General features: G+C 34.9%; 1 protein-coding gene across 1 annotated transcript in view; it reads right to left on the bottom strand.

The window, feature by feature from the left end:
* Window positions 1-13,162, bottom strand: part of SNTG2 (syntrophin gamma 2) — a 157,998-nt gene that overhangs the window by 117,954 nt on the left and 26,882 nt on the right. The window contains exons 3-4 of the mRNA XM_048299092.1: window positions 8,896-8,952; window positions 8,751-8,808 (exon numbers count right to left, since the gene is read on the bottom strand). Of these exons, the coding sequence (XP_048155049.1) occupies window positions 8,751-8,808; window positions 8,896-8,952 (115 nt within the window). The remainder of the gene's footprint in view (window positions 1-8,750; window positions 8,809-8,895; window positions 8,953-13,162) is intronic.

The raw sequence follows: 13,162 nt of genomic DNA on the forward strand, positions 1-13,162 counted from the left end.
ATTGACAAAGGAATGTAGTACAATGTAAAGGAAGATGAATCTCATCACACAGTTGCAATATTCTAAAGTATAAGGTTTGCACTAATAGACATATGCTTAAAATCACATGTAAAAGATTTTCTGAGCTGAATAAAACAAGTTATTATTAGGTAACATTATATAAGGAAATAAATTATAATCTGGCATCTTCAATAGTTTTTCCTAAATGTGCAACTAAGTTTCCATTAATTTCTATTATATTATGACAAAGTTTTAAATGATGTAGAGGTGATGGTGATACCTGAAAAACAAACTTGAAGACTCAGAGGGGATGCCCAAAGCAGCAGAAATACAAGCTTAAATTGAGCTTATAAAGAAAAGATGTAGTTCCTAAAATAGCCTAAAAAGTCTTTAGTTCAGAAATCAGTAAGGGAAAGATAAGAATAGTGAAGAGATGAAAAATATAATTTTTCTGAAATTGCCAAAGGATGTGCAGTGGTTTGGATGTTATTAAATTTCTCAAATTTAATTCCATGTGACATTATCACCAAGTAGAAGTTCTTTTCATTTGCTCCTTCCATCAAATATTCTGTATGATTCTTGACTGCTTCAGCCCCAAAATAATCTGCATGAGTTTTACTCTGAGTTTAATTAGCATGTTTCAATGCAATGGAAACCTTTGATACAGCTGAATGACATGATCTGTCTAGTTGCTTGCTTCTCCAGTTTCAGCACCGAAGCACTGTAGTGAAAGCTTGCTCCAAATCCAAAGTCCAAAATACCATGCACCTGCACAGGGACATCAGTTCTCTCCTGAACACATTATCTGAAAGCATACTAGTTCTCCAATTTCTCTGCACAGAATAATTGTCATGAACATTTTTTTTTTAACCTGGAATGTAGGGATAAAAATTCAAGTGGTAATTTTAAGTGCTATTTCATTAGATTTCTGCATTTCATAAGGGAACTACATTGTCAATCAGAGGTAGGTGAGTGGAAGAAAGAACAGAAACTGTACATGTCAGTGGCATCCTAAGGTCACAGTTAATTCACTCAACTGCTACTTGGAACAGATAACAAGTAAAAAGATACAGTGTATTTTTCCCACCTTCCTCTATTTAGTTTACGGTTGCAGAATGATAGGTCTGCTGAAATAACATTTTTTATGTTTTATACCTACCTTTTTTTTGTTCATAAACTTCAAAATGCACCTTCCAATGAGAATTTTCATCATAAAACCCTATAGAACTGAAATACAATTTTCATACACATTTTGCATTTATGTTAAAGTTATTAAACAAAAATAATTATCTTTTATTGAAAGTTGATCTTCTTCACAAGCATGAGGAAGAATTTGATCATTAGTATGCTCTTTGAATACCATTTCTTTGTACACTTAACAGAAAAGCATTATTCATTATTAAGAACTTAATATACACATTTTTAGACACACATACATATATATGCATAAATATATAAAACTTCATTTTGGGAAAGTACAAAACCAACTGCCTAAATCTAGAGTTGGAAAGTTAATTCACTGCTTATGTTTTTCAGCCAAACCAAAGAATAAAAACAAATTTCAAAGTGGCCTAAAATGAGAATGCTTTGGTTTACCCTGAAAAATGACTTCTGGATTCATCAAGCTCTTAAATATTACTAAAAAAATTCCCCCAAAAAATCTGCAACAAAATTTCTAAGTGAAAGTTCCAAATATTTCATTCCAAATTGTCTTCTGTCCAGGAAATACTTATGAATAATTTTAATGCATAAAAAATGCATTTCAGTTAAATAATTAAAACATTGCCATATTTTAAAAAATTACTAAATTTGATTTTAAGTTTATACCTGGTCAGTTAAATAAACACTTAAAAATTAACTCCCTGCATCCTTCTACCCAAAGAATTCTTTATATTTAGATCAGTGTCTTGCTACAGCATTGTATTGTGTCTGCATGGCCAAGCTTTGGTAGCAGGGGTGGCTTTGTAAGAAGCTGCCAGAAGCTTCCTCCATGTCTGGCAGAGGCAATTCCTGGCTGCTCCAAAGACGGACATGCTGCTGTCAAGGCTGAGCCAATCAGGAATGGTGGTAACACCTCTGTGATAACACATTTAAGAAATAAAAATAAAGTTATTGCACAGTTGCAATTGTGGCCAGAGTAGAGCAGGGTGAGAACAACTCTGCAGACACCAAGGTCAGCGCAGAAGGAGGGGGAGGAGATGCTCCAGGCACTGGAGCTGAGATTCCTCTGCAGCCCATGGTGAGGACCATAGTGAAGCAGCTGTGCCCCTGCAGCCCATGGAGGTCCATAGTGGAGCAGAAATCCAGATCCTCCTGCAGACTGCAGCCCTATGCCAAACCAGCTGGATGACTAGAGGAGGCTGTGAACCCATGGGAAGTCCATGGCAAGAAGAGCCCACACTGGAGCAGCCTGTCCTTGAAGGACTGCACCTTGGCAGAGGGACCCATGCTGCAGCAGTTTGGGGAGGACTGCTGCCCATCACATTGAAGAAATTCATTGAGAACTATCTCCTGTGGGAGGGACTCCACAATGGAGCAGGGGAAGGACCCCTCTCCCTCAGCAGTACGAGAAACAACAGATGATGAACTGACCATAACCCCATTCCCTGTCTCCTTGCACTGCTGGGAGAGGAGTCAGAGCTGGGAAGAAGGGAGGGGTGGGGGGAAGGTGTTTTTATTTTGCTTCTCATTATTCTGCTCTGATTTTGTTAGCAATAAATTTAATTCATATCTCGAATTCTAGTCTGTTTAGCCTGGGATGGTATTTGGTGAGTGATATCTCCCGGTCCTTATCTCAACCCATGAACCCCTCCTTGTATTTTCTCTCCCCTGCCCAGTTTCAGAGGCTTTAGTGAGTGCCTGGCATCCAGCCACCATCAACCCACTAAAAGCATTTAACTTTCAAAATGAATCCCAGTATTATAAATTGTTCTAGAATCTCAGCTGAGGAATTCATCCACCTACGTTTCTCCCCATGTATCCAATGACTGCTATTCTCACTAAATATACAGTAACAAACATTGGACCTTAAATACATTCCTGTTAGGTTGAATAGAAAAAATTTCCTGAAGCAGAGATCAAAATACCTTCCTTTTATTTGTTGACTGATCTTTAACAATTCATTAAGATGTTAAGAGGTACTGCCTTTCGTGGCCTGTCTAGTCTTGAGAAGGCAACAGTTAAAAAGAAAACCAAATGTTAAGAATATTCTTCTATGCCTTCTGAAAATAAGTTTAGAGATCGAGGCATAGGTCCAAGAGAAAGAACAATGAGTAGATGCTAATTTCATATATCACTAGCTTTCTAATAAAGAAAAATAACACTGTCAAAGATAATAAAAGATAGATAGAAAATAAGATCAATGCTAAAAAAAAAAAATTGAAGAAATTTTTAAGTGATATTAGGAAATAATGTCCAAAAATGAAATACCACCCAGCTTCAACTATCTTATATTCTAATGAGGCTTTATGTTCAAATACGGCCTTGTACTCAGTCTTCACCTTCATTAGCACAAGGCATAACAAAAAATTTTGATCCATTTTGGTTTCCTCATAAACCTGAATACCTCTGTTTGTGCTTAACTCATCCTTAATATTGAGCTTGCTAGCTCAGTAGAATGAATCTCCAAGACTGATGAAACTAAGGTGAGTACAGCTGTAGGGATGAAGAACATCAGCTGTGGATACAACCATGCTGTGCAGCTTGGTGCAATCTCACATCATGCCCACCAGCTTGCTCAGACTAGGCTGGGTTACCCTTGTTGTACCACCCTTGGGGACAACTGGAGTCAACAAAAAACCCCAGAAATATACCTATGGAGGAGGTATCACATACAATTTCACATCAAACCATCTCTGTTTGGCATGTAAGTGAAACTGTTAAAAGCCCTCATCAAATTGATGCCATGTCCTCCAGATGGTCCTGAATGCAGGCAGCCAGGATGTGATATCTGGACACAGCCTGTGTTTGCAGAGCACGTGGTTTTACGCCAAGAATGTTTCAATTGCTGAATGTCTGGAGTTCATTCCAATCCTGCCAGGGTATACAGAACCAGTCAGAAATGGACTGAACATAAAACAGAAGATTTTTCAACACAGCAGAATGTGAATTATAAGTCAACTTTTATGAAAGAAGGTGGGAAAATGCATTCCAATTAAGATTTTAATGAATTTTGGCTCTTAAGGGGGATTTTTTTTTGAAACTGGCACAATGCAAACTAACCCTATTCCATCGGGTTTTATTTAATTTTATTTACCTTTTTTCATCACGCCTCATGAGCTGAACCCACTGCTCTGTTTCATCATTGCTGCTTGTCTGACTCCACATATTATATATGAGCAGAACTCACAGCATTAGTCAGATTATTGCAGAAGGTCTCACAAAATGAAAAGTTGCATCACGATGAAAACGTGATTGCTAACTGGATAATTCTGCAACGCAAAACAGTACTTTATTGTTTGATATTTAAACAATCAGGATTTCCAATACTATATACAGTAAATCACTTGTACATAGGGTGAGGTTAAATTTCAAAATCCATTCATGTTTACAATCTACAGCATCTAGATTCCACAAACTCATAAAGGATCTTTAGTAACCAAAAATGGGAATAACAAAGAGAAAGATGTAAACACATGAAAGCTTGTAAACTTTATCCACATATAGCATCTGAAGATTCTCTGAAGTATTTTCAATCTATCTGATGCATCCACTGTACAACAAGTAAACCTGACTGATATGATTCCTTTCCAAACTCAGGACATTCCATTACATATCTCTAAGGATAGGACCCTACATTTATTTGACTGTAAGTCCACAGCACTCTTTGCCCTAAATAAACTGTTAATGCTATTACAGCACGTATATAAAAATATTACACACCTAGAAACTAACAGTAAATCACCAACTGTTGTACAGTGAGAGAGTACAAGGTACTACATCTTAACCCAGTTTCAAAAGGAAAACACAAGAAAAACGATCCTGCATTAAATTACATTAAGAAAAAAAAATAATCAAACCAGCCTGAAACAGGCTTATAGAATATTACTGAGAAGCTTCAACATCAATAATTCTTTTCATAATCAGGGAGATTATCAGCAATGTTGCTAATACGCTGTATGATCTGGTATATGGGTAGGAAAAAAGTCCTGTCTTTGGAAGTGAAATAATTTCCCATAGGATAAAAATTACTCTGTGGCTAATTGTATCACTTTACTCTTTATACAGTTTATAACTGTTTGCATTTACTTTTTCTCATTCTGTCTGGCACAGAACTTTTTTCCCTCTGCAATTAACTTCAGCAAAAGCTTTGGAGGTGGGAAAAAAATGTAACCTTTGTTAGAATGGAAGATAGAATCCATAGAAAAAATTTAAAAGGCCAAACTTGATGATGATTCATTTGAATTAGCAAAACTTGCTCTAATACTGTTGTGGAGGATGTGCTCAGGAAAAACTCAGGATATTCTTTACTGTGATTTTTAATACATTGGACATTAGTCTTCTGCACTGAGTGATCAGTTAATTTTTATTTCAGAAATGTAAAGTTATGGTCTTGAATTGAGTTTCTGTGTATGTTTCAGTGAACTTGTTCAGGAAAGTCTTACTGAAGAGTGATCTAGAATAACTTAATTTGAAATTTATAAACACAGTGATCACAGCTGAGAGGTCAAAACTATAAGAATATTTATAAGCATTGCTGCTACAGAAGTGCTTCTGTGGAATAATGAAATGAAATCCTATTGAAATGTTCATCTTTTTTCAAAAATGAAAAAAAAGATTAAGCGCAAATGCTGTCACCTGATACTTCAGTCAGTACCAAAAAAATCACTTATCTGATGTTTTTAAAAATTAAATAGTACAAATATAGACAACTAATTACTTTATTTAGATAGCACAAAAATTATAGAGATCTGAAAAAGAAGCAACTGCTTTATTCTGTTATGCTTCTACCTTTGGAACTAAAAAATAGTACTATATCCAAACAAAGTAAGGTTAGAAACATGATTTTACAGTGATCTTACAGATTTTACATATAAAAGGCATTAAATTTCATGAAAATTATCACAAATTATCAGTCATTTTAGTTCTTAAGTCATTAAGGAGAATTTTATTTACATAAGTTCAGGTATTTTACTCAAGTACAGAAACCAGTACAATCCCTGATAAGAAACTGCTTTTTTATCAGGTAAATTATTTATTTTCAAATGTTACTGCACAATAAATCTTTTTTTTTGTTTTTTTAAAATTCAGTATATTTGATTGAATCAGCAACAAATCTCACTGTTTAACTAAGAGGCAATGTTAAAGCCAGCAAATCAGTTTCACTGTTATTAGCACCTCATGTAATAAAAGTCCATTGCTGATTTATCCACATTTTGAATATACAGATGTTCAGTCCAAAACTTAGCTTGAGATAAATCTGTATGAGTCTGATCTCTCCATCATGTTTAACATTTCCTCTCATTTTATTAAACATAAATATTTTTTCAGATATTCTTTTATATGTAAATACATTTGTATTTTGGTATTAATGTCTGTGTATTAATATATATTTATATTATATAAATGGAGAAAGAATGCACATATTTGCAAAACACTTCTTCTTTTCCCTTAAATAATATTACCAAATTGCTTTCTGTTGCATTAAAACACTAGAATCTTACACCAGAAATATTGCCCCAATGTCACCTGTGAGATAAATTAACATATTCTCTTACTTAATATTAATTTCCAGTTATATATGATACTAGAAAAGCAACGCTGTGAATAGCCTTTGTTATTGTCTTCCTCCTATACTGAGTAACAGCACCAGTTTGAGATTTATGAGATCATATATCTAAAAAAAAAAGATATGCAGTATAAGAACGTCTAGTACTTCCAAAATTTTTCTGAAAATCTTTTGATACTTTTCAGAAATACTCATTTCCTAGAAGAAACAAGCAAACAAAAAGCTCCATGCTATTTTCTGTTGCACAGAAATTCAGTAACCAGAAGGGAGTGCTGTAAGCCACATATCACAAAAAGCATTTCTATCTCAGATCTCTGGTCTTTAGCACCTGCAGCACTACATGAATTGCAGACTCACTCAGGCTAGAAGGGACCTCAGGAGCACACTGGGACCAGCCTGAACACATCCTTAAAGCAAGGCTGAGAGTCTCTTTTTCACACCAGGGGCAGCTGATACTATGTAGACTATTTCCTTCATACCTCGACAGGTGTGACAATGTCTTCATTCCATTCACTGATCCAGCCAGGAACATCTCATATGGGCTTGCTCTGATACAACAGTGCCTCTGGTTATAACCACTACTGATTTTGGAGTTTCCTCGGACAAAAGATTACAAGATCTTAAGTACGTTTGGAGGAGACATTTTCAAATTTGAGGTAAAAAGCTGACCCCATAAAATTGTTGCTGCACTTGTTACTCTACAAATAAATACAGATCAAGAAAAACTACTCACAATGTACAAAACTCTGAATGTAAGTATTCTATATGCAAACTCACTACTAACCTTGATTAAAAGTACTATGCCCTAAGAGGGCAGGAGATAGCTTTACTTGTCAGAGATTAATTTCTTGAATTACTTCCCTTAGACCTGAATGCTTATATTAATTTTATTATTATTTTCCTGCATATTTTCTTGGTATTGTTTATTATACTGTGTATTTAAGGAACATATTACTGTTCTGTATGCAGTAATACAATTGACATAAAAACACCTTCCCTTTCTCACTGCAGAAACAATGTTATAAAAAGAGCAAGCACTGTACACAGGAAACTTGAAACAGTGTTTCCAGTAGGATACAGGCATAGACAATCCATTCAATATTCACTGTGTATCAGATGAAAACAGGTATTCACTTCAAGTAAAAAAAGGACCCCCTGAAGAAAATGCAGAGGTCGCACTGTCTGCGACCTACTAAAGCACAAGTCTAAACATGCTGTCAAGCAAATGTGCTTAATCTCCACTCCAGCAAACCAGGAAAATAACCTGATGAGTTCAAAAGATCATGTCAGTGGCTTTGAGACCTTTAAGGAGCAGGACATACACTGAGAATCACAGTCCGTGTTTTTTTGAAGGAAAGGTTACATGAAATGGGTAGATTTACACTAGGAAAAACAGGATACACATAGAAGCTTTGAAAGACAACATATATTAAAACATGTAAAAGAATTCCTCAAGAAAATAAAAAACTAATCCCCATGTCCATGTCCACCAGAGAAAAGAATATGACTTTGCTTTTGATCATCTAAGACCCTTAGTTCATGTTGCAAGGCACTTCCCACCCATATGCAATGGTTCTACTTTTCTTCACTGAAGAGACCCTTTGTTTTCCAGACCAGTTCTCAACCGTGTCAAGTTCGGTCTCAGGTCTGAAAAGGTCTCCCAAAGGCTCCTTTTGCTAGATAAATGTCAATGTAATACTTAACCAGGAGAGACTATACTGATTTAGATGTCGTTTTATCTTCACCACAATAAACACTAGAAATCACTCTCTGCAGGCACCTAGGCACAGTTAGTCATACCACATAGCAGTGAGTCACTGTGTGGGAAAAAAAAATACTTGGTTTGTATTTTTTCTATCCTCTGCATTATTAAAGTACATGAATAGATTTTCTGTGTCAGACTTATGTTTTTGCAAGTAACTTTAAATATTTTGTTTATAACATAACTGTCGTACTGAAGTAAAAAATGATTCCTGAAACTATTAATAACTACAGTACTATATAAGTAAATAGCATAAGTTACCTGCTTGGTCTTTAAATATTTTTGATATGACGACAGGCACTTTGTGCTCAGCACCACCCTGTAAGAGAGACATATTAACCATGAGATCTCAAGACTGAAGAGGTGATACTGAAATTTAAAAGAAGAAAAGAGGAGTTACCCATACCTTTATGCTTAAGCCCAAGCCACCAACTGGTTGTCTACGAAGTGTAACAGTTCTGTGCTTTAAAAAATTGCAAAAAAAAAATAAATTTAGGTGAAATTACAATATCTGAATGAGCATAGATGTTCCTAGGCTCTCACTTACTTTAAAAAAATAATTCTCAAAAGTAGTCTAGAATCTGAGCGATCAAGTTCAGTTCTGAAGTATCATTCAGCATTGATTTATAGGCACTCAATTAATTCCTTATCACAGAGAGCAGAACTTGGGAGTTGTATATTCAGACTTTAGTATGCTTTTCTATCTCTGAAGTGGTATTTTCTCTGAACAGAAATTTGTACATACTTTTACTTTGACAAGGGAAAATTATATGAAGAGCTCAGAGACATGCATTTTCATAGCTATCATGTATGCATGATATTTGTTCTAATTTTTTAATCAAGAATAAAAACGTTTTCTAGTCTACATCTTCAGATCTATATGTATTTTTTTTGCAGCACATCCTGAAAGACTTTTAGTGATAGTCTGCTTCAAAGGTTTAATTTTTGTATTTCAGATTTAAGTGCATAAGGAAGATAAACATTTATCAATATTTTTCTAGAGAAACCTATCATGCATTTAACAGTATTCTGAATTTGACATTTCAATAATGTGTAACTCATGGTGCCTGACAACATAATAGCACTTCATCTTTTGACAATAATTATACAGTTGATGGGAACTTTTTTTGGAATATGATGAACAGTAGTGGATAGAATGCCATCTTTACAGTAATTCCTGAACATATAATTATTTCTTCTTTTTCTGTACATTAAAAATAGTATATAAGATTACTCCTACATGAATAATTTCTGCTTGGGTATTTTAAAATTTCACTGATTCAGATAATACAAATTTTTATTTCAGTAGTCAAGACTATAATCTTATATTAACAAGTTATTTTAATATATATAGCTCTTCTTTTTGTAACACTCATCATGCTAGACATATGTTCATATTGACTCAGGGGAAAGCAAAACACAATAAATCCTGAATTTCAGTTTCATTTTCGGTGGATAAGAAAATCCATATGGTAAAAAAAAAAAATAGGAATGGTTTTGTACATTTTCAAAATTCCTTATGTTCCCATAAACACTGTACTACACTAGTCCATGTTAAAAATGGAAAACTACTGCATTATGAACATGGTACCTGACATATCAAAAGGTTTATATGATTGAATTTCAGCTGATGTAATTCAGTTTCTTTGAAATCTGTGCTAATTCAAATTGTTTCATGTTTTTTTTTTTCTTCATTTGGAACTGCATCAAAACTTTTGATCAAAATTATCACTCTCACTGAAAAAGTTCAGATCTGATCTGAATTAGAATACTTCCCTAAAATTCAGTGACTCATTCCCAAGAGATGTCTTCCAGGACACTAACTGCTGCATACTTAATTCTTAATGTTTCTTACTTAATCTTTTACTCCACCTAAACTTACACCTTGAAAATATATTATCCTAATATAGTCCATCATCATGTGGAGATGGTGGAATAAATATTTTGACAGTTTAGTTTGCTTCAGCATGATCAGACAACAAACAGAAAGCTGCTACATGGATAGCTTTAGCCGTTTTATAAAAAATGCAAATAGAGTACTACTTATTGGCATCTTACACTCTCAACTAGAACAAACAAGCATTTTCATATGGTTGATAGGTAAGCCCTATGAAGCAATCTATTCACATAATATTGTAATAATCTTGATATTCCTATTTTAATAGTTCATAGCTTATTACAGAGATTCAATTATTCCTATTAAAAGAAGATATTAAACTCATACTTAAATGTTTCCTACCTACCAGTCTAGTAAGGGCTACATTTAAAAAATGCAAAAACTTTCTTCTTTTCAAGAGGTTCAAATTGCAAAATAAAATGCTAAAAGCTGAGTATTTTGATTAGGGAGGTAGTGTACAATTTGGAGAAGGAAAACTATTAAGAAAAGCATCACTTTTTTGCCCTGTTTGACTTTTCTAAGGAAACATTAACAGCTTCTGTCAGAAAAAGAACAGTCATCTCAGTAGACTTCAGGTCTGAATCAGTCCTGAATTTGTTATGCAAGGACAAAATTTCATTACTATGAAATTTGGACAGAAACCCATAGTAGCTTTGCAAGCAACTATGAAAGAAAATTCTATCCTGAAACATCTTGCCAAAACTGAACTGCGATATTTGTGGGGAAAAAAACAAACCTATCTTTTTGTGACATTAATGTCATGCACATATGCAGCTGAAAACCCAGTGTGTATGTCTCAGTCAAACAGACAAACAACTTATTTCATTTTTCAGTTGCCTGAAGGCTACATATAATTTTTCTTTCCAGACAAATTTATTTATGGTTTTAGAGTAAAGTGAGACAGACATCTATATCAGTCTTAAAAAAATAAAATTAAAGTGTTATAGTTGACTGTGTAATTTTATTTCATTATAGGCAAGGAAAACTCTTTAGACAGTCTTACTAATTATCAATCAGAACAGCAAAGCTGAAATTAATTTTTTTTAAATTAACCTTTTTTTTTGCTTTTTAACTAGCATTTTGTTTTGTTTTGTTCAATAGTATCTACAGTTTCTTAAAACTCTTTATTCTCATGGGTTCCAAAGTATTCAATGTGTACTCTATAACAATCACTCATTACAGGTGTGCTACCAAGCAGAAGCAATTATGTACCCACCATGGCACACATGGCCTGCTTTGTTCCCTGTTTCTAGGAGATTAAAGTAGTACCCCGCATAAAACTTCAGGATGCATTTGAATAGACAGAATGTAACTAATAAAACTGTAATTGGGAGGACACCAATACAAAAATATTCCTATCTTTTTGAGAACTTTTATCATTGCAAGCTGTCAACTGGTGAGGCAGAAAATTTCAGGAACTCCCAAGAGTGATGCCAGACAGGGAATATATTGAAAAGCAGATACAACATAAAATTTTAACCATGTAAGAAGTAGACACCATTCAAAAAAACACTATGTCAACAACTGTATAGAGAAGAGACTACTTGATAACAGGTGCAGTGCCTGCTTATCACAGCTAAAACAAGTAATAAAGCTGAAAAAAATTCTATACTTTTATTAGTTGCAAACTGAATGACACTTTCAAATGTAATGGAGAGAACTATATGGCCAAATACCCATCTTTTAGGTATGAGATAGCTCTACACAGAAGACTTGCTAGATTCTGTTAAAAAACAATGACTCAATAGAAAATTTTATCTCTGGAAAGATCTTTTATGTCTTGGTATTTGTTCATATGAAGTGACATGACTGGAGCTTAATGGGCAACAGGAGAAGGCAATCACAGGGCTTATTTCTGTTGCTGTGTTTAAGGAAGATTTTATATCCACCTTCCAATGCCTACCCAATATGTCATTATTACCAGATTGCTAACACCAGGACTGGCACTTGTGGGAAAGGATCTCTCATTATAAAAAAATATTATATCTATCTATCTATCTATCTATCTGAATAATGTACTATGGGGATTTCAGAAAGAGATTCGGCTTGAAGCACTCCAAACTCATTGATATAAAGAGACATTTTTGAATAAAGACTCTGTATGTACAATAACTTACTTTTCTGTTCCAGTCTGCATGAAAATATTAATGAATACATATGGTATTTTCAAGCATCAGACTGAAGTACATAGCAGAAAAGGCTGGAGCACTTGACATAGACCATGTTCTTCAGGTTTTGTAGAAACTGTTCTAAGAAAGAAGCCCATTCACAATGGCTAGAACAGGTTGGAAGAGACAGATCACCAATGCTTTAATTTTGTTCTTTTCCCTTCTACTTATCAGTAGGACTGCTGTGATGACTTCACCGGTGTCCTCCTGGACTTCCCTGTCCCCATGCCACATAGCAAGGAGGTTGAGTGGAGAATCCGTGCTGACTTCTCTCCTGTGTGGGCATCTTTCCTGCTGCACCACCTGGATGCTGACAGCATTAAATTCGGTGGGAGTGACTCTTTTAGGGTAGGACCATAGTTACGAGCTGGGCAGAGCTGCAAAGGTCACACCTCTTCGTGTTCCCAAGGATGGCCTTGGGGGTAACTAGGCTAACCACTGCCCCCAAGTGATGGTGTCAGTTACTTCCTCTCCATCTTCTGATTCCACAGAACAGCATTACAAGGTTAAATTCCTGTTACCAACTTCACTTGTTACCCTGAGTCCGTGTCCATGGGCTAAGAGTAGTTGGGCTAAGCTCTTCAGTTATTGAGGGGTGCTATGTGCCT

Source organism: Corvus hawaiiensis, chromosome 3, assembly GCF_020740725.1.
Source record: "Corvus hawaiiensis isolate bCorHaw1 chromosome 3, bCorHaw1.pri.cur, whole genome shotgun sequence".
In the NCBI taxonomy this organism is placed as follows: domain Eukaryota; kingdom Metazoa; phylum Chordata; class Aves; order Passeriformes; family Corvidae; genus Corvus; species Corvus hawaiiensis.